The 21513-nt window shown below is 53.9% G+C and overlaps 5 protein-coding genes across 5 annotated transcripts; 4 read left to right on the forward strand and 1 right to left on the reverse strand.

The window, feature by feature from the left end:
* Positions 1-3823: 3823 nt before the first annotated feature.
* Positions 3824-4147, reverse strand: PG997_003461 (uncharacterized protein; the record flags this gene model as incomplete). Its single annotated transcript, XM_066807776.1, has 1 exon — positions 3824-4147. The coding sequence occupies one exon, from the start codon at positions 4145-4147 to the stop codon at positions 3824-3826; it is 324 nt and encodes a 107-aa protein (XP_066671394.1).
* Positions 4148-6376: 2229 nt separating this feature from the next.
* PG997_003462 (uncharacterized protein) lies at positions 6377-7304 on the forward strand (the record flags this gene model as incomplete). The annotated part of the gene is made up of 3 exons (XM_066807777.1): positions 6377-6839; positions 6892-7223; positions 7290-7304. The coding sequence occupies 3 exons, from the start codon at positions 6377-6379 to the stop codon at positions 7302-7304; spliced, it is 810 nt and encodes a 269-aa protein (XP_066671395.1).
* Positions 7305-9396: 2092 nt separating this feature from the next.
* On the forward strand, positions 9397-11637 carry PG997_003463 (uncharacterized protein; the record flags this gene model as incomplete). The annotated part of the gene is made up of 3 exons (XM_066807778.1): positions 9397-9455; positions 9526-10532; positions 10559-11637. 3 exons carry the CDS (start codon positions 9397-9399, stop codon positions 11635-11637), a joined length of 2145 nt encoding a protein of 714 aa, XP_066671396.1.
* A 2584-nt stretch (positions 11638-14221) lies between these two features.
* Positions 14222-16305, forward strand: PG997_003464 (uncharacterized protein; the record flags this gene model as incomplete). Its single annotated transcript, XM_066807779.1, has 3 exons — positions 14222-14500; positions 14618-15585; positions 15660-16305. 3 exons carry the CDS (start codon positions 14222-14224, stop codon positions 16303-16305), a joined length of 1893 nt encoding a protein of 630 aa, XP_066671397.1.
* A 514-nt stretch (positions 16306-16819) lies between these two features.
* PG997_003465 (uncharacterized protein) lies at positions 16820-18044 on the forward strand (the record flags this gene model as incomplete). Its single annotated transcript, XM_066807780.1, has 2 exons — positions 16820-17880; positions 17903-18044. 2 exons carry the CDS (start codon positions 16820-16822, stop codon positions 18042-18044), a joined length of 1203 nt encoding a protein of 400 aa, XP_066671398.1.
* Between the last annotated feature and the right edge of the window lie 3469 nt (positions 18045-21513).

Raw genomic sequence — 21513 nt, forward strand, 5'->3', positions numbered from 1 at the left:
GCCATCGGCATCACCATGCAGTAAGCCTCAAAGGGGATGGATGGCACGTCTAAGGGTTATGGGATACCGAGTACTCGTAAATTATCTCTTTGCATCACTGACCAAGCGCAGATGGCAGTTGAGATAAACATATCCTTCCAGTTGCGGCAGTCTTTAGAGGAGTTGAGATAGTCTCGACATTCATCTGTTGAGGGTTCTATGATGACAAGCAAGAGCAGGCAGCAGGAAGGGCTGAGTAGCGTGGTCGACTGTCACACGCAGATCCAACAGTCACTCTGCAGAACCAACTGGCATGCAGCATCGGCCCAACAGGGGCCTACATTCCGGAAGGGCTACGGCGCCTAAGGGTAGAAAATAAAGGAAGGAAGGACCTTAAGGTCCCCTACGATGTGTATATAAACCTCACACTCGACCTCACTTTGAGTGAGAAAAGAACCAGAGACCCTAGAAGTGCCATAGTCAAATATTAGCTGAATCAGATCCAAGCCCTTCAAGCCCTTGTCACATCGACTGGGTCGAAGAAACTATGCCCAGGCCTAGCATACCATTGCTTCATCAGAGCTAAATACTCGAGAATAGAGACGTTCGTGGCGTTGGGATAAACCAGGTTGGTAATGCTCTCAGGTTATACTACTGCGGATTAAACCAGAACAGCCAAGCAACAAAAGTGTGTGACGTTTCAAAAACAGGAGGACTGGGAAGGCTGATACGAGGTAGTGCTCAAGACTGTAGGCTTTTCCCCTTTCCCCTCCCCTGGGAAAGGAAGAGGAGAGAACATCGGTACTGGTCTCAGCAAACACCAGAAGATGTGAAGGGGCCATATCCAACTCACTGTCTACTCAGTTTCCGTGATGGAGGGTGTTTAGAAACCATCCGAGATACTACCACATCCAGTACAATCTTCGCTTCGGCTTGATATACGAGGCAGGCATCTGACACCGGAAGACCACAACCTGTCATGTAAACCACATAGTGCATCGTGAATTGAGACATAATCCTAAACAGCAGATGTTATTCAGAGGGCACATCGAATACAAACACCACCTGTCTTCAAGACGGTCCGTCGAATGTTTAAAGTATATCAGCGTGTCATGGAAATGATACCATGATGTCGAAAGTCGATTGGTATGAGGAACATCGGTGCATTCGGAAGCCCTATGAACAGGGGCAAAGGTAACAGCTACACGCAGCGAGCCAGAACATTCCAGATGCATACATATAGCCGAAGTCATTTTAAAAGTAGGGCGGTAGTTATGCAACTGCTTCCCGGAGGACCCCCACATAGGAGATCCCGGAGTGCACGACAGGCTGCATGGAGCCCATCCCGCCAGTGAACGACAGGCAATGGGTTCGGGAGGCCGGGCTGACTCCGGAGCGGGACGGGACGTGTGGCATGATAGCAATGCATCAATCGTGAAGGTCAGCCTAGACGACAGCAGTGAAAAATCTGTCCCTCAGGAGATGAACCACAGATGCACACACATTTACACATGTCAAGAGTACGAGGGACGACAACTCCTGCCTCTTACTAAGCGTCTGAGTCGATACTCTTCCCAAGGCTATTTTTGTTACATCGATGATCCCCCAGGTTAGAGCATATGCCTCCCCGCGATTGTTTCCGGTGTTTCGTGTCTGACGCCCACGGGAAGGCAGATCAAACAACCCTTAGTCGGGTCAGCCTGTGTCTCCGGGTAGATGGGGAGACACCCTCTAATAGAACGCCAAGGGGATAGGTGATACACTGGCAGACGAGGACTCAACGGCTTGGCTTGACGCCAGTAACCTTATGTTATTCGGCAGATTTCCCGCGTAGCCAGCCTTGCGACAGTCCCCCATCTTTCGCTGAGCGATAAGTTTAGATGACCTTGAATAGAGGGAGCCTGATGTGCTGTACAATCGGACCCTGAAATCCAAGAGAGAGATGAACGACCCTGATCTGATTGATGCCCATCTAACGAAGAAGCAGAATGAAGCTGGCTAGCCGCATCCATCGACGTGGTCGCGGAGGCCTCGAAGAGTCGAAGAAGCAGACCCCTAAAACACAGTAAGCAGTGCAAGCAACTGCAACTACAACTACACCTGCGGGTGGTGCATCTGAGAAAAGCCACCTTTATTAGGCCAAGTGGAGAACGATGAAGCGTAGCAGTGCATGCAGGATGTAAGTGTAAAGGGTGGAGGCTGAAGGGGGAACGCCGCGTGTCGCCCCTTGGCAAGCCCCCGTCATTTCGACCCGAGGAAACGGGTCTGCGGGCGCCAGCCAATTTGTGGATTTCGAGGGGGCGCGGCCTGTTCGGCTTCTCCCCTTCCTTCACACGCAGACACGCCTTTTCAATGCAAATGAAGGCTTGATTTCCTTTTTTGTTTTGGGGGTGGCCGCCTGCCGGAATGAAGGGAAAAATAAGAAAAGGGAAAAATTGCATTTTTGGAAGCCGAACACAAGCATGTGGCGTCTTGTCGTTTCCTCCTCGGCAACAGAGGAATACGAAGATTTCTCACGCCAAACGTAAGACGGTGACATGATTGTTCGCTGTCTGTCTTTCTCTCCCTAGATGTGCATGCGCACCGTACACACATCCAAATGCACAGAGACAAATTTAGAACCAATATGGAGGATTGAGTTCCGATTGATTGATTGATTGACTGCTTGATGGCAGCAAGGATGGTGCTCTAAATATGATATGATGTGTAGTATTGTCGGTGCGCGGTACGACATGCAGCGTGCGTGTGTCGTGTGCGTCGTGTGCGTGCAGGCATGGGGTGGTAATAGGGCGTGAGTGCGAAGAATCGAACAAAACTCTTCACGAGGGGAAGGGTTCCTGGTATGCATCTGCCGTGGCGGCGTGGCGGCGAACACACACACCCAAGAGACAGTCGACTCTAGAAACACCGGGAAAGAAGGCGAGATGGGAAGGGAATTCCGGGCGGCGGAGATGGCGAGCAAGGAACGAGCAGCGTCGTCAGCGTCACATTTGGGAGCATTTGACCGACGGCCGGCGTGTCGATCAACGGCCGGTTGCGACGGACGGAACCTGCCCTTTGAGCTTCAGCTGAGCAATAATTAATTGCTTATCGCTCAGGCTATTGGCAAATTCTCGAAGCCTTCAATTCTAAATCTCGTGTCGGTAATGGGCAATCCCATATGCATGGCTACGATGCACGCCGGGGTCGTTATTTTTTAATTGGATCTCTCCATGCATTCCTGGAGAAAAAAAGTATTGTTCGAGGGTGTCGCTAAACAGCAACGTGATCGAGGCTGTGCTGCCTTGGACTTGTTCCGTCGCGCGCACATGTGCATGAAAAACACGGACGCCAGCATCGAATATGGGGGGCAGGGGCCGGCTCCATTTCTGCCCATCCCACCCTTCTTATTAAGGTAAACAGAATCTTGGATTGAGTGGCAGGATCTTGCCAGGAATTGATTGCCCGCTATGTGTGGCCATGAGTCGGTCGTTGCTTTGTCCTGGTCCCAGTCCCGGCCCTTGTGTCCTTGGTGAACGAAACAGAGGTAATCATACCTGCGGATATGAAGCTTCCAAGCTCAGCCTGCGTCAATGTCACTTACCTCTTTTGGCAGCTAGGTAGAGGTAGGGATTAGTTATGCAAGCCATCTCGTGTGTATGTATGCATGTATGCATGTCTTATCTTATGTATGCACACATGCATGGACAAACGAAAAAAGAGGACGACAGTCGGCATCAGTCAGTCGCGTATCATTTGATGCAAGTGATGCGGCCGCGGGATCTTGGAAGGGGGAGAGCACGACAAAACAAACGAAATCCCCGATGGTCTCTATCCCAGACATTGAGGCGGTCGGGTCTGGATGTCAAACGCGATCTTCACCCCTCTCCCGGATTGGCGCACTAACAGAGCTGGACGAGCGAGGTTTCATGTTTCGCGTTTGACTCGATTCGGCGGCTTGCTGCTTACTTGTGCGATGTCGCGCGACGGTTCGAAAGTTATCGTCCATTTCAGCTGGTGGTTGGCCCAAACCTTTTCCTACGTCCGGCATCGAACCAGTTGCTAGGGGCCAGCGACCGCCTGCGCTGCCTTCGTTGTCGGCGACTGCTTCCGTTATTAGCTCCTCGCCCTCGCGATAAGGAGTAGCTGCTGGCTTTTGGTACGGATACCTGTAAAAGTCATTGGCCATCGATATTGAACGGGCGGACAGACGGACAGCGGATTGGTCGTGTCAAGTCTAATGTCATGGCAGATGTCGAGGTTCGACCACGACAGACACGTCTGAGCGGACTGGGACTATCTTGGTTATGAATGTCTCGAATGCAACGCTTGTGCCTTGGTTTGTGTTCCCGGAATGGCTCGAGAAAGGCAATTGTTCCTGAAGATCGCGAGGGCTCAGCATGTATTGGTGTGCAAGGTCTTCCCGTCGCCGCGATATGCAGGGAGGGCTTTTGGGTTTGTGCAAGCCCAGATGCAGATGCAGATGGCTGGCGCGGAAGTATCGCTGCCACCGTGCTGGGCACACTGTACGATACCGGGCACTTTGTTTTCTTCGCGGCCAAGGATGGGCTGGGATGTCGCCTCCCTTTTCCCAGGGTCTCACACCAAAATGATTGTGCGGCCAATGAGACGGGCGCCGGTGGGCTCGCATCTGATGATTTATCTTCGCAATTGGCTAGGATCCGTCACGACCCGTCTCAACCGTTAACCACAAACGGAAATGGTGGTGGGCACTACTGCAAGGGGTGGCATGGCATTCGACACGATTTCAACCCAACCCAATCAGCTAAAAATGCCTCCGCCAGAATAAACCGCAGTGCCGCTGTGTGCCTGGGGACGCTGTTGCGGGCTTAGCTTAGGGCCTGCAGTGCCTGAGAGTGCACGCTCGCTCACTCGCTCACTCGCTCACTCCCAGTCTCCCACTCACACTCACACTGCGACGATACTCGCTCCCCCTTCCGGCTGGTCAGGCGGGCAGCAAAGTACATAATCAATACCGTACTGTGTGCTGTACTGTATGTACTTCCGCCGGCTAAAAAAAAAAAAGAAAGAAGGAAGGATATGCACCAGACACCCCTGGTCGGTGTAATTTCCGTCTCTTTCGCTTGTCTCTCTGGACCAGTCAAACCGGCCAGACCAGAGGCAGACGGCGTGACGGCCCTCCACAGAGTTCCCACTTGTACTCTCGGGGCCTTGATCATGTCTGGCGACGTGGAGTGATGAGCGAGAATTAGGTGCTTGATGTGATTTGCCAGCAGGGTACGGACTTGCTCTGTACACAGCAATAAGTGCGTGGGGAGGAGGAGTGGTGGTGGTCACTGGTGGTGGTCTTGGTGGTTGTGCTGCTGCTGGTGCTGCGAGAAGCCAGGCCATGCAATGCAATGTGAGCAGAGACAGCAAAGCCGCCTCCTCTCTCCTCTCATCACTGCCCACCCACCCACACCCTTGTCGGTTCTCTCTGGCCTGGGCCCCATCTCCCATCCTCCCATGTCCCAAGTCCCCTCCGTGCGCTCTCATCTTTCCCTCCCTTTTCCCCCAAGTCCCTCTTCTCGCGCTTTGCCGGGCATCCACTCACTCTTCTCGTCTGATCTCACCTGCCTGTCTCTCGTTTCGGCCACTTGAGATCTCTCCTTCCTTTCCTAAACCCGACAGAAACACCTCACAACTATCGTGTGTCAGCAGTCTCGTCTCCATTCACACGCCAGGCACCCTCAAAGGCTTCTCGTCGTGCCTACCACTCTCTTATCACACGACTTGCTATCTGCTCGTCGTTCAACCACCACCAGCGAGGGCCATCGATTCACAACGAAGCTGTCAATTACACACCCAGGCGTAGGCAAGAGGACTATTTTGTCGTCAACCAGCCATCGAATACATCAACACACGACCCGCCGAAGAAGACGTTGCACCACCAGGCCAGAGGAAGGTTGTTGAAAGCAAAGGTTAGTTAGTGCCAATATCCCTTCTGCCAGAAGGGTAGCCTGTTATGGGAACGAGGACAAGGAGTTGTCAAATGGGTGCATTGTTATACTCTCGGCCCTTTCGTTCGAATTCCATGGTCTATCCAGTACAACAAAGAGTCGACGACGAATAAGAAGTATTGCCTTCATCTCACGTCACCTCTTGTTTGGCAACTCGGAGGCTCCGTCAAAGACGCATCGGCTGGACACCCCCATAACAGCACACCAACATATTTCCTACGATCGGACCACACCAGCTACAGCATATCTCATCGGACCAATTCACTAACACATCATAGAAACCTGTCAACTTTCATTCAGCAGCCCTCTCCCCAGCGGAGCCGACATTTTGTCACTTCGATATATCATCGTTCTTGAGTCGCTGAGCGGTTTGAGAGTTTTTCAATACCACATTCGCTAAATCGTTATACTGAACTACCCGTTCAACCACCTTCAATATGTTGTTCAAATCTTTCGTCATCTCGGCCCTTATTGCGGCGGCCGCCGCAGCAGAGCAAGGAGTCCAGAAACCGGCACAAGACCCCGAGTTTGGACCCGATACCGTTCACGGATGCTACTCTTCCAAGGGCACAATGAAGGCAGCCGGCACTTCCAACTTCCAGTCGCAAGGAGAGTGTGCCACGACTTGCCGCAAGCTGGGGAAGCCGGTCGGCGCCTCACAAATGGACCAGTGTTGGTGCGGCGACGCATACCCGCCCAAGTCCTCATTAACCAAAGACTCGGCTTGTGGAGAGCCATGCCCGGGTTTCGGTACCGACGCATGTGGTGGTCTGAATGCCTGGACAGTTTACAACATCGGCATTCGCAAACAAGTAGCGGACGACCCCGACCCATCGACGTCTTCATCAAAAGCACCCGAGTCCACATCCACCAACGCCCCTGCTGCTGCTACGAGTTCTGGTAAGTAACCCCCTCATCTTTTTCGAGGTTTGTCATGTGTTAACCTCGTTAGCTGCTCCCTCGGCAACAGCATCGGAAGAATCAGATTCCGGCAACAAGACGAACACTGTAGGCATCGCGGTTGGCGTTGTCGTCGGCCTCCTTGTCGTGTGTGCCATTGGTGGCGGTGCCTTCTTCTTCTACCGCCGTAAGAGAAATGCCGAGATCGAGGAAGAGCACAGGCGAAACGCCGCTGTCAACGCCTTCATCGCAGGCGGCAAGCCTCCATCCAGCAGCGGCGGCCTTTCCCTTTCCGACCAGCGTCTCGACCCGGTTATGGCACAGCGCAGAATGAGCGATGGAAGCATTGCAGACAACGAAGATTACTCTCGCAGAATCCTCCGAGTGCGTACACCCAAATTGCGCCTTCCAGGCTATTTCTTAAGTTTGTTGTCACTAACACGTCTGCAGGTCACCAATGCTTGAGCGACTCGTCAAGACGCATTCTAGAAGCATCAACTCACGACGAACGAATGACTTCGGCTTGTACCTACTTGTTCCACATTGGCATATTTGACGGCGTTCTCTCTGGTGTGGTGTCTGTTGTCATTGGATGATCTCCTATCATACCCGACGATCCTTTGGCGTTATTTAGTGTCTTGCAGGCTGTTGGATAACAGCAATATATTGGGCGCACGAACCGGTACTCGACGCATCACCCTTCACCTAACTACTCCGCCGGTCACACAATTGCCGTCCCCTCCTTACCTCTTATCTTCTGCTCGGACCCGAGCGTAAGCGCAGAGGCGCCTTACGACCAGCGCGAATCATTCGAACACATACACTTTTTTAAATTATTTACAGCGAGCACTACAACAAAGGCGGTGGTGGCCTTCTGAGCAAAAAAATGTCATAGATGGGGGGTCCCACGGGATACATCAACCACGCGACTGGTTGCCTCGTCTCAGTGATGCACACACTGACTGACGGGTTGTGCTGTCTGGGGATTCTGCGGTGTTCGAAGGGTATGCCCCTGAACCGGGATCTAGGACAATAGACAGCGTGAAAAGGTACTGGCATTGAGGCACTTTTTGTATATTTATCTGGATAGCCCAACATATCTGAACCTACGTTCACAAAACTAATACCCTTGTGCATACACCTACAACGTTTTTCCGCAATTGACCGTCTACGCATCTACAGGACGCACCCGAATTGACTATAAGCAGTGCGTCGTATCTTTGGCTGGGCATTTTGTCGTTGGATATCAGTCAGGTCATTTTCAAGCAGCGTTGCAAAAGTTAGTAGCAGCGGGTCGACTGACACATCTCTGGCCGGTCAACTACCCTGATTCGCAATGAGACCACTAGGCTCCGATACTGAGTGAGAAGTCATGATAAGGCGAGCAGGTTAGTTTGGTTCTCCCTAGCATCGGTTAGGGATGTTTCGCGATCAAGATTGTGATACAACGGCTTCATCGAAAGGACAGACGATCACCATACATCCCGATCATTGCGGTCGAGGACACGGCTGCACGGCCTCCTGGAGCGCCTAAGCAGATTCAAGGCACAGAGATTAGGAGCTTCCCACATACCCACTGTTGAGAGAAACAGCCCGGCAAGATAGGATAGGGCAGGTTGGCAGGCTGATAAGAGCAATAAGGGACTGTGACTTGACTGGTAACGTGAGTGAGAAGCGCTTCGGCAGTGGGATTCGTGGCTCGCTATAGAAATGACGTGAGGATCGGCTAGTTTGAAACGTGGCACAGAGTAAGGGTTGGCTCGTCATGTATGCATTCTACCTATGGGTTGATTGATTTCTGTTACTGCTGCTGTTGTACAGCACGTGACGACTGCTTAATTACATATCTTAAGGGGATTGGTTTAATAAGAGTTAGCTTCCATGGCATGAGTGAAAGCCCAGTGTTAGATGAAAGAAAAGGAACCCCAAGCGAAAACGGCAGCAAACGACGATGCCAGCTGGATGGAGCAATAAAAGAAACGATGATGACAATGTTGACGACACCTCTTGCCAATAGTCCAGTAGTAGGTAGTAGGTTGGTACCTGACCCAACCTTGGCATGGAAAGTATTGAAGGCAAAAGCTACGTCTGGTCGACCTTAACCTCAAAGTTACCCGGGACAAGTCAAACGACCAAGTTGACATTGATGCCTTAGTGTGGGTCGCCCTATCATACAAGTCAAGAAGTTGGAAGTCATTGGAAGACTGGAAGTCAAGAACTGCTGAAGCTGGTCCTTGCGCCGACGGTCACATGACCTCGAGAATGAAATGCTGGAAAGCTTAGCTCAGCACGCTCTGGAACTTTGGACATGGATCGCGTCAAGCTCCACCTCAGACATTCCGCGTGTTTGGGCGAAGATGAACTTCCGAAAGTAAAAGTGACGCCTTGCCTTGCGACGGGACAAATCAAGCGTGCCGATACCATACCCGCTCTGAAATTCGACGCACCATCCTAATTTCATCTGACAACGGTCACAAGCATCGGACCCCTTCACATCGCTGAGATCTACAACGACACCGCGCCTTGTCAAGGTTCCAGCCGGACCAGAGCTGCTGCAATGGCAGTCAGCAGCATCGGGCCTCGAGTGCGCCGTACTGCGCAAAATACCCAGACCACGTAAGCTACGCCCGAGATACAAGCTCAATGACGTTTTCCCGGAAGCTGATCGATCTTGCGCCATGTTCAGATACAATTTGACTCGCCGGGTACACACCATCCAAACATACCCTGTCCTCTCTCCCCAAGGCGCCACCATCGTCCTTTACGGCCATGAAGATGGCGTTTCCATAATCTGGCGCGGAGGGCGTCCCTTCAAGGCCTCTGCCTACGAAGATGTTGGCCAAGGAAAAAAGGGCAAACAAAATGGCAACGCACCCGAAGACTCCGTCATGGTTATTGACTCTGACGACGACGACGCTGCGGCCCAAGACGGCGCTGCCTTCGTAGATAAGCCGCAATTCGAAGATGGAAATATGGACGAGTTTCCCCAGACCGACATCACGCAAACGCTGGACCTCTCTATGGGCACGGCCGTCTTCCACATTGCCACCTTGCCTATGACGCCTTGTTGCGCCGATGACGCTGCCTGGAACGGTGCCGATTTGCTTAAGGAGAAAATCGTCTTCTCCGTTTCTTGTGCAACACGTGAGGTTTACTTGATTACTTTACCTCTGACACCACCCTCGCCTCTGAGCAAGTCTCGGGAAGAGCTCCGCGTGAACTTGCTGGCCGGGAAAGCTGGCAACGGAAAATGGGGCGAGTCAATCACCCTATTGATGGGCCAGGAAAAGTGCAGTGATGGGCTGGCCATGACCCTGGTCCAGCCAAAGCCTACGACAGAGCGCAGCAAGTCCGCAGAGCGCTCGCGGTCCACTGGCAGAGCCGCACCACGAGCTGTGATAGCAGCGCATTCAAAAGAGGCATCAGGGACCCTTCGCCTCTGGGATGTTCCGCTCGAGAAGACGACGAAGGATCGGCCAGTCGAGCCTTTCCAGACCGAATTCCTCACGTCCCCGCTCTCGTCCGTAGCTTTCAACTCTACGCACTCGACCCAACTCCTGTGCAACACTTCCCAGGCCATCAGGGTCTATGACTACGCCCAAGCATCCATGCCCCTTGACGATTTTTCAGATACCCCCTTTCCCTCCCAAGGCTCATGGCTCATCTCTCTCTACCCCCTTTCGCTCGCCCCTCGTCATCACGTAAACCCATCATAGCAGCCTCTTGGATAGCTCACGGCAGGGCTGTTCTGGCCTTGTTGGCAGATGGACAGTGGGGTATCTGGGACGTGGATGGCGTTTCGCCACAAGGACCTGTCCTGGGCAAACAGGGCTCTGGCATTCGCGGTGCTGCTCTTACTTCGTTTAGCGTGACGGGCTTTGTCGAAGGTACGAGCCCTCTGCGCAATCCCGGAACCCAGCGGACACCTGGCGCAGGCGGCGAGTTCGTGCCCATGACGCCGCATTCCCGACGTGAAGCTCTATCCACATTCACTGGCCCCGACCGACTATTCGCTGTTCGAGGAGGCATCGCTGTTATGCCGATCCCTGCCCAGGCGACGACCACCGCAGATGAAAGTGCAGTCCTCTGGATTGGTGGCTCAGAACACGTCCTTGTGATTCCTGGCGTTCTCAAGTTCTGGGACGCGCAGATGCGAAAAGGTGTCGGTGGAGGCGTGAACCTCTTCAGTGGTGCACAACCTACGCGGATGGTTCGCCTGAGTGATCTTACCGTTGGCCTCATGGGCGAGCGCTGTACCGATGTCACGGCTATCCCGAGGTTTGGGGGACCGCAAGCAGCAACCAACGAAGGTCTCCCCATCGATGTCGCCGTGTGCGGCGAGAGCCGGATTGTGGTGGTACGTGAGAGTGAGACAGTCGTCGGAACACGCATTGGTGGCATAATGGGCCGCCGCAAGGGCATGAGCGAACGCGCCAGAGAAAGCAGTGCCATTGTTGTGCACCCGCGGCCGGAGCAACCTGCCAGCCAGGCTTACAATCTCTCCATCAACCCGAGGAGAAGGTTTTCAAGCCCATCGGCCCACCGCGAATCCGCAAACAAGGCCGATCGAGTCTTGCCTTCGACCGAGACGGATGAAACGACAGGTGCGCTTCCACGAACCAGCGGCTTTGCCTTTGCGGATAGCTTGAACGCAGCGGCCGATGTGATACAGGACGAAGACGAGATGGAGCGAGATGTCGAAGTCGAAATGCTCGACCTCATGGAAATTGATCGGTCATTGGACGACATGAGTGATGGAAGAGGAAGGGGTCGGAAGAAGGTCGTTTTCGACTCATAGGACAACTTGATATCCGAGCTTGCACATGAATGCAGAAGAAAGCGGCTGCATATCCCAACAAATACTAATCACCAATTTTGAGGCTAACACGGGGGCATATAGGAATGCTTCACGAATGAGATATGTGCCGCTGCCATTGTCACTCGTGGTACGACTGAAGTAACATTCGCCAGTATCACGCCCAGCCGAGCCTTTGGCGAACTCTATCTCACAATCTGCTGTGAACGCCCACTGTTTCTCCGTTTGCTCATTACTGGCGCCTTTTAAGGACTTGGGCTACTCCCGAGTCCATCCCAAAAAGCTGCTGTTGAATGCATTACCATAAAACCACATCCGCGCGGCAAGGTGGAGCACAAGGCGAGATCATTCCTTGATGTTCTGTAATCCACGCGGTATATTAACTGGCCTCCGCGCCACGTGTCGCAACCTCTATCCCCCTTTTTCTCTGCCCGCTTTCTCTCTCGAAGCCTCCGACGAAAGTCGATGGGCGGAAAGAAGAAAACAAAGAGGCAGATCCATAGAAAAGGGACGGAGGGGGTTACGTCGTTCTTTAGACGGACACGCGCCAAGTTCTCTTGGCCTCCCGCGTTCTACGAACAAAGGGGGCTTATTCACCATAGACCTGATGCTCTCCTGGCTTACGCTAGCCATCCCGTTCCTACCTATCCTTCGCAAGGGGCTTTTCGTAGGGCGCGGGCTTAACTGGCTTCGTTTCTCACGTGGGCTGGGTGGTGAGACTACTTGGTACATCTTTTTCTCTTATTAGGTGACTTTTGGACAAACGTAGAAAAATGCATGCGTCCGGCTGGTTCGGAATTCTATATGTCTAGCCCGCTCGGGGGCTGGAACTGCCATGTCTCGAAGCGTGGACGTGTGATTCCTGATTCCTGCTGTGTATCTCGCTTGATGCTGATAGCTTCGCAATTGCGACTGTGTGCATTTGATTCTACTGATAGACAACAGGGATAATTACCGTGTGAACTGCAGGGAAGGCTGGCTCGGGTACTTCCAGCTCCAAATACTAGTTCGAGACTTAGCTGAATAGATTGAAATATGTCAGCTTAGCAATGCCGGGTATGTCATTCCGGGGCTCCCGTCGTTTTGCTTTTTTAAATGACTGTGAACTCTCTTAAGATAAGGATGAGGAACATCCAAACATTAGAAGCAATGGCGGCAGCGTTGAGCCCAAGCGGTCGGGCGCCCAACGATAGTTTTGGCGATCGTTTGGCGGGCGGTGGGCTGTTTTGCCCCAGACCGGTAAACAATAGTTTGCTGCTTCATTACATCATATACTTACGACTCGCGTTCTTTCGATCCCACCGCGTCCAACCCAAATGTGAAGATCATGACGATGACGATGCTGAAGTCGCCCAAGCACTGGGCATGGGCCAATTTCTTACATGCCCAATTTCTTACCTAGGTGGTCTAATAATAACTCGGTATCGATATCAAGCGACAATGTCGGTCTGGGTTTGACTCGGAAGTGACACGGCTTCGAAGGTTTAGTCCTTATGTGCGTCATGACACGAACACGAGGTGATAGTCCGGCAGCTGGCCTGGCTGAGCTACGCTGGACGCGCTCATGATATCGCTGTTGGCGCGCGTCCGGCAGACAATGAAATGAAACAGGCATGGCTCTTTGGATTCCGATACTCGGTTCCTCTGCCAGTTCAGATTCACGGAACGAATCCTTACTTTCGCGTCTGCTTGCTGTAAACGGGACGATGTGCCAGGGTCCAAGTTGTTGCATCTGTGCACGTTGTTTTTTGCCATGCAGAGAACACATGGCCTGCCTGGCCTGACCGAGCCTTTGGCTAGCCTGCAAAATAAGACTGTCTGAGATCGACAAGCGGCAAATGCATGGAGGAATCGTACACAATCTTATTAAGCCACCTGCCCACCCCCTTCGATCCCAGGGAGCTCAGCTCCAGGGGTAATCGGCAGCCAAGTCACTGGGATGAAAGCGTCTAGGCCTTGAAGGCCATTAGTGCGTCGAGATGAGGGTTCTAGAGCGCCTTTGGCCCAACAGCCATCTCATATCTTGATATTTGACTTCGACAGTGATTTGCCCTGCACGCAGCCGACAGGATGCCAGGGTCCCAGGGTGCTCGCTATTGATCGTCCAATTTAGACCTGCTGGGTAGAGGCCTGGTATTTGTACCCCCCTGCGGTGCCACCGCAAGTGCTCCTGCAACCTTGCATTCTCTCGTTGCAGTCTTGCTGTAGCCATACCATGCCCAACCAGCGACCTCAGCTGCGATCTGTAGGGGTCCGTACCGCGCATATTATCCGACTGCTAGTGGATACATAGGGAAAAGTGATCTACACGGGGTGACATTGCGGACTTACGGCCGTCGACGTTTTCGATTCGTGAGGAGGGAGGGAGGCGGAGGATGAGTAGGAAGCCGCTGCTCTTTTTCTCTTCTATAAGCCCTTCCTCTACTATCATTCGCTTTGCTCACGGTCTGCTGTGGTAGTGATGCGAAACGTTGTTGATCAAGAGATAAGCGATCACCGGCGCTGATATACGTGCCGCTCCAGCGACGACGTTCGTTTTAGTTACAGCCAAGCTACTTAACTTAGTATGGGCTGGTTGAAAGGAGGACTCCTCCTGTCCGGTTGCATTACCGGACTGCTCCATATATGCGCAGCCGCAGCGGCTCAGGGCCCAGTCTCTCACGGCGGCGCGTGGGAGCCCGAGTATGTACTCGTCGCAACAGCACAGAATATCACCATTGACTGTGAGTCGCGGTACTCGGTAGTCTTCAATGGCACGTCGCCCGGGCCTGTCCTGCACCTCCAGGAAGGAAAGACGACGTGGGTGCGGGTCTATAACCAGATGACGGACAAGAACATCACCACGGTGCGTTGTTGAACACCACCCCCTCCTCGGATGGCTAGTTGTAGCATCACGTTCAGTTCACGTTGCTTGCTATTGCTATGCAAACCGAGCGAGTCGCTGACTGATATTTGCTGCTAGCACTGGCATGGCCTCAGCCAAAGGACAGCACCCTTCTCCGACGGCACCCCGCTCGTCTCGCAGTGGCCGATCGCGCCCGGAAATTACTTTGATTACGAGATACACCCCGAGGTGGGGGACGCAGGGACCTACTTCTACCACTCCCACGTCGGCTTCCAAGCCGTCACGGCGCACGGCGCGCTCATCGTGGACGAGGCCGACGGGGCCAAGCCACCGTACGACTACGATGGCGACATCCCCATCCTGGTCAGCGACTACTACCGAAAGCAGGACGACGTGATCGAAGCCGGCCTCGTCGCGAACCCGTTTGTGTGGATGGGCGAGCCCAACGCCGTCCTCGTCAACGGCCGCTCGGGCAACGCCCCCTTCGGCAACGCCACCGGCGCCTCTTGCCAGCCCCACGTCATCACCGTCGAGCCGGGCAAGACGTACCGGCTGCGGTTCACGGGCGGCACCGCCCTGTCGTTCGTGATGCTCGGCATCGAGGACCACGCGGAGCTGACCATCATCGAGGCGGACGGGCAATACACGAAGCCGGCCACGACGGACCGCATCCAGATGGGCAGCGGCCAGCGCTTCAGCGCGCTCCTCAAGACCAAGACGGAGGAGCAGCTCAAGGCGGGCGGCGGCAAGGCGTCGTACTGGATCCGGTACGAGACGCGGGACCGGCCGAGCCTGCCCAGCGGCTACGCGCTCTTGCAGTACAAGACCACCTCCAAGTCCGCCGAGTCCAATCAGACGGTCGGGTGCCATCGCCTTCCGGATAGTTTGCCGGCCACGTCGCCGGTCAAGTTGCCGACGGACTTGACGGAGTATACCACTTGGATGGAGTATACCTTGGAGTCCCTCGCGCCGAAGAGCAAGTTCCCGACGCTCGCGGAGGTGACGCGGACGGTGGTCATTACGATGAACCAAGCCGTCGTTGACGGGTTCTATAATGGCAGTGTCAACGGAATGTTGCAATGGGAGTAAGTCACCGCCACCATCGTCCTGTTCAGCCAGCTACTGCAGAACACTAACACAGAATCTTCTTTCGCTGCAGCTCGAACAACCTGTCCTGGCAAGAAGCCAAGCTCTCGGCCCAGAACTATGAGCCGTACCTCGTCAAGGCGTACAAGACGGGCCAGACGCCGAACTACGACGCGGCCGTGGCCAACGGCGGCTGGGACCCGGCGACCAAGGCGTTCCCGGCGCGGGTGGGCGAGGTGCTGGACATCGTGTGGCAGAGCAACTCGGGCCCGACGGGCGGGTGGGACGTCCACCCGATGCACGCGCACGGGGAGCACTTCTGGGACCTTGGGTCCGGCAACGGGACGTACGACGCGGCGGCCAACGAGCGGGCGCATTTCGGTCCCGGTCCTGGCAATAGCACGGGGTATGTGCCGGCCCTGCGGGACACGACGCAGCTGTACCGGTACGCGGCCAAGGGCAGCGCGAATCACACGGCCGGGTGGCGGGCGTGGCGGATCCGCGTCACGCAGGATAATGTCGGGGCGTGGATGATGCACTGCCACGTCCTGGGACACATGGTCATGGGCATGCAGACGGTCTGGGTCTTTGGGGGCGCGGCGGATATGCTTGCGGAGATTCCGGCGCCGTACGTTAATGGGTACCTCGACTACGGCGGTGATGCGTATGGTAACGATAGCTATGATCCGCTGGTGGTTCCGTGGTTTGGAAAATCTTGATGGCTGGACTGGGCGGGCGTTGGAGGGAACGTTCGAGTTGTGCGAGGGTGTGGTGTAGGTAATGTGTATACCATATTTTCAATAGTAGTAAAAATAATTGACAGTCGATTTGATATGCAGTAGTACGACATCATAGCAAAATGATATTTAACACTCCCTCCCAGCCGTACTTGAAGCTCTGAAAGGGTTGATCTAATTATTAAGGTACTCGGTACTGGTTGCCCCATCAAGGTGGTTGAATCGTGTAAGGCATCGTCTTTGTGAAACGCACTTGATTGGATCTGTATCAGCGTGCTGCATCTAAAATCAGCAGCCAATCGTCTCACATGCATGCAGGTGCGCTCTTTCGATACCAACCCTAGGCGACGAGCATGACGTCACCCGCCCGGAATGAATCCTCCGTTGCCTTGCCTTCCATCTGCATCAACAACGGCGTTCATATGAAGATTTCTCACTACCTAGAGCCTACACATTCTGAAAAGCGCAGAGCAGCATCAGAATCAGCACCGCAGAGATGGGCCAACGCGAGAACCAGATCGCCAAGTCCATCACCTATGTCATCATAAACAACGATGAAGATGGCCGTCCCATCCAGCGCCAGACGGTCCTGGGCCGCATCTTCAGCATCTTCAACCTCTACTGGCTGACGCTCCAGCTGGTCCGCGAGGACCTGTTTCGGTCCCTGCGCGAGTTCTGGGCCATCAAGCCCTCCGACTACAAGGACAGCTTCACGCCCGCCTCGGCGGCTAGTAGGAATAGCGGCAAGGCGCCGATGCTGCAGCCGATGGGCGACATGGGCTACAGCGGATCGACCTTCTTCCGCACCCCCGACGGCGCCTACCTGGTTAAGTCGGTGCCGCGCTCCTTTGAGCACAACTTCTTCAAGAACGACATGCTGCTGCCCTACGCGGTTCACATGCGCGCCAACCCTGGAAGCTTACTCATACGCATTACTGACTTCCTAGAGTGCTCCCGGGGCAGCTTGGGTACACTGTTCGGCCTGGCGCCCAGTCACCACATCGTGATGGAGAACATCCTGTATGGACAAGACGAGAAGAAGGCTTCTTCATCAACGACGTCGGGAGGATCTGGAAGCGGCGAGGAAGGGGCACCGAAGAAGTGGGAGTCCTGGGACCTCAAGCCCGTCTCGTATTTCTTCCCGGAGCGTGACGTCGCGGGTGGCAAGCTGACGTCGGAGGCCACCAAGTCGAAGCTCTGCGACGAGTTCGAAGGCAAGCTGTACCTGTCTTTGGACCAAGCCGAGGATTTCAAGGCGCAGCTCCAGAAGGACACCAAGTTTCTGTCCGACTGCAATGCGGTGGACTACTCCCTATTCCTCGTGCGCACCTCGACCGATGACGACGCTGGCGCCGACGACGACGATGACCAGGAGGCCAGCAGCAAGGCCCCCGTCGTCCCGCCCGCGCAGCCGCCGTTCGCGCCGCCTGGCCCGCCGAGCTGGTGCACGGGCGTCCGGTCGAGCAACGGCAAGGAAGTCTACCGCGCCGCCGTGCTCGACTTCTTCTGGGCCAAGCACACGGTGCACGCCAAGGCCATGACGGGCCTCATCAACACGTACAACCTGATTGACGATCAGGGGGCCCATGAGCGTCACGGCCGAGGCGGACGAGTACCGGCAGCGGTTCATGAAGATGTGCCTCGACATGATCGAGGTGGACGGGCGGATGTGGAACTTTGAGGGGGCTGAGGCGGTTGGGCCTGAGTCGTCTGGGCCTTGATCTCGCGGCTTATACGGATGGGATACGACATATCACAGCAGGCAGGATCAGAAAACGAGAGGAATAGACACGAGGACTGAATGTTCGGGACCAACGGTTAGGGAGGCTTATGGGATTGTATGATCAGTTCAAGATACCCACCATTGTTAATGAATTGCCTTAGTCGCATCCAAGTCTACCCATGATGGAGATACATGCCTACCTACATCGGTTCATTACCCAAGAATCCAGGACCCCTTGCTGCTTGTGTGCTAACGCGGCAAGTATTTTTATGCTGTTCAGATCGATGTTGGCCCAGCATCGGCGTTCTAGTTTCAGGCACGAGAGCTGGTATCTGGATTTCGTCAATATTCACTCCAAAGCTGAACGGAAGCCAAGGCGGTAAGACACTGGCCCTTACCTTGCCGTAAAGTCGTTCGATAGATACGCATGGGGAGAAGAAAACCTGCACACACGGCACACTCGCAGGATAAACCGGCTGGTGCCGAGTCTCATTCCCTCCATAGCAACGGGGGAACGCTGTATTAGAAAGATGAGGGAGTTGATTCACACATTCCTAGTAGCTGCATGTTATTATTGATCTGTAAATAGATCCATGCGGATGGGACGGGCCGGGAAGAAGTCGCGGCTGGGAAAAAAAAAAAAAAAAAAAAAAAGCATGTAATTGCCTATTCGGGCAACGAACTCCATGAAAACACATACACATCAACGATATTGTCTCTATCTGGGTGACACCAGCTTAAAGTACGAAAGGTGCTCAACGAGACGTATGGAATGTATATAGATTAGTCTCCTTGGCGAGGACGACAGCAGGCACGGTGATACACCAAGGGAGGTTGGGACCATTCTTCTGGATGAGCCATGTGCCGCTCAGAAGCACATAATCAACAACAACAATGACAACCGACACACAATACTGAGCGGCCTTGACTGAGACATGCATGCATGTAGAACTGCGTGCCGCTGGTGTCTTAACGTCCAAGCGCTGCGAACCGTGCAGGACATGGACGTTTATTACTTGCTGCAGATATTGATGTGAGACAACTGTAGCCACGGAAAGTACTTACATGAAGGCCCCTCGGTTGTCAGTGAATTTGTTGATCGATATCTGGTGTCCCCCCACATCCAGCCTTGATACGAGGTAGAGAGGATTGCAAGGTTGGGTGTGGGAGAGGCCGCGTGGATGTGCATTCGCAATCAATCAACGCCAACATTCTTTCTTGCTGCATACTCGCCCACCACATGCCGCCATTCCCAGAATAGAAGAACGTCTTGCGGCTTCATGTGCGCTGCAGGTTGCCAGCCAGCCATGCACAGTATAGGGGGTGATGGATGGCTATCGACTACTTGAGCTGACTTACACGCTGACTGGCTGGCCGATGGACCGAACCCCCGTTGGAACTCGTCCCCACAGTGATCACTGAAGCAAGCGCGGGGTGGTTCCAGGGGTTAGCACCTGTAAAACCACCCAGAAACAGAGAAGAGCCCAGCGGCTCCGGCTGGGTGTGGTGGAGTAAGCGGCGCCAGCGAATCAGTCTTTGAAGAAAGCTCCGTGGCGAAAGGAGGCGACCTCTTCCAGTTCGATTGTTTGTTCGAGAACGTGGTAGTAGGGTGGTACTCGGGTAGACTTCAAGGACCCTTTCCCCTCCCTCTGCCCGCCGTGGATCCTACCGTACTTGAGAGTAACAAAGTGGCCGGCGCCCAAACACTATCAGTGTCATTTGTAGCGGGCGGGACGGCGGGTTGGTGAGCGCACAGGCAAAGGCAAAAAAGATCGACAAACACCCAGCCTCTTACGGAATTGAGGCTTTGGTCTTGGGTAGGAGACCTAGCCGGTGCAGCATGGGCTGGCGATCTGACAAGATCCCAAGCAGTTAGTCGTTCGAAATCGAGATTCAGAACATTTGCCTGATTGTGATATGGCAGCTCGGCGGGCAGGTGCCCAATGAGGTGAGCAGAGGTGGGCGTTTCTGGGCGTTTTGATCGTTGACATCTGAACACAGAGAGAGCCCTTGTTCTGAGACTGCCCAGGATTTTAATTTTCTCTTTCGAGAGTTCACTGATAGATCAGATGCTCACCCGGATCGTCTGACAGGCAGACAGCTGTGACTTGTATGACTTCGGATTGTCGCTATGTCCATGCTCCCGGTCAGACGGCCTCGCTTGCCGCTGACATGAGGTTGACAGCGTCAAAACTTTCGCCGGGAACGGACGGACAGAAGCCCGCGATTGCGCACTATTTGGCAACCCAGTACACTTGAACCGTAAAAGTGCCATGAGTCATGATGAGATAATTGCTAATTACCGCAAACGAGCGCCCGCTGTTCTTTCAATGGAGGCGCTTCTGACCTGTCGCTTGCATGTTCACTGGGCTGGCTGGGCCTGCGGCATCAGTTGTCGGAAAGGTTGGCACATCACGGCGTTGTGGTGTGTGCGTGTGTGTGATGGAAGGTTGTCGAACGATAACCCGGCGAGAGACGGGGCGCCGACCGAATAGGTGTTTTGATATTAGTGGCTAGCAACCTAGGAGAGTAGCAATCCTGTTCGACATGAGGTCCAGCCCAAAACGCTGCCATACCAATGCATCTGACCTGTCGTGTCTTCATTCGCTCACATTCGCTCACGTGTAGGGAGATCCCAGCATGTTCACCCATCAAGTTTACTTAGGGTGAACAGCCGTTGAACCATTCAGACAGTGGTACAGGGTAGCTGGGTAGGTGTGACGGGTAACGGTCGCGACAGTAGGTACTTACATACAGTACTTACAAGGCTGATGCTGTATCAATCGATCAATTGGATCATATCTCAGACGATAGGTGGCGTCCGTTATCCAATCCTGGGATGTCGAGATGCTAATATCGATAGTGACCATGCCGGCCCAATAGTAGACGCCATTAACAAAACAAATACAAATACAGGCGTGCCGGGGAGGATTCCTCTATCTTGCCGCCTGCTGGGCAGTGGAGGCCTTTTGCTCAAAGACGGTACGGTACAGGCCATGCAGGTAATGGCTGCATATATGATGGGGAAGGGTGGGCTGCCGGCCCAAGATGTTCTACGTACAGTAACCTAGGACTTTATGTACATACTTCCCATATGCACATAATGAGCAACGCGACAATGCACGTCTTGAAAAGTAGGTAGCCGAACTGCATACATCAACTCTTATTATACATCTCGCGCTGAAGAAAACACGGTCGCGGTGGATTAGACAGCAGGACATAGGGGTCTCGGGGTGTGTCCAGTTCGCTTCACTCCAACGGCTGATAATTTTCTTCTCAACCAGGCCCCGATGGATTGCTTTTGACGATCCTCTCTGGAATCCAATTAGGCTAGGCACGCACATAATTTGCCGCCTCCGCTGCCCCTGGTACCTGCAGAAACTTATTTCGAAAGTAGGGATCTCAATTAAGATCGGACGCGCTACTTCCCAAGCCGATGGGCCCCCGAAAACGACGGCGCAAATAGC

This window comes from Apiospora hydei, assembly GCF_038363865.1.
Source record: "Apiospora hydei strain CBS 114990 chromosome Unknown utg000004l_segment0_segment0, whole genome shotgun sequence".
Taxonomy (NCBI): Eukaryota; Fungi; Ascomycota; class Sordariomycetes; order Amphisphaeriales; family Apiosporaceae; genus Apiospora; species Apiospora hydei.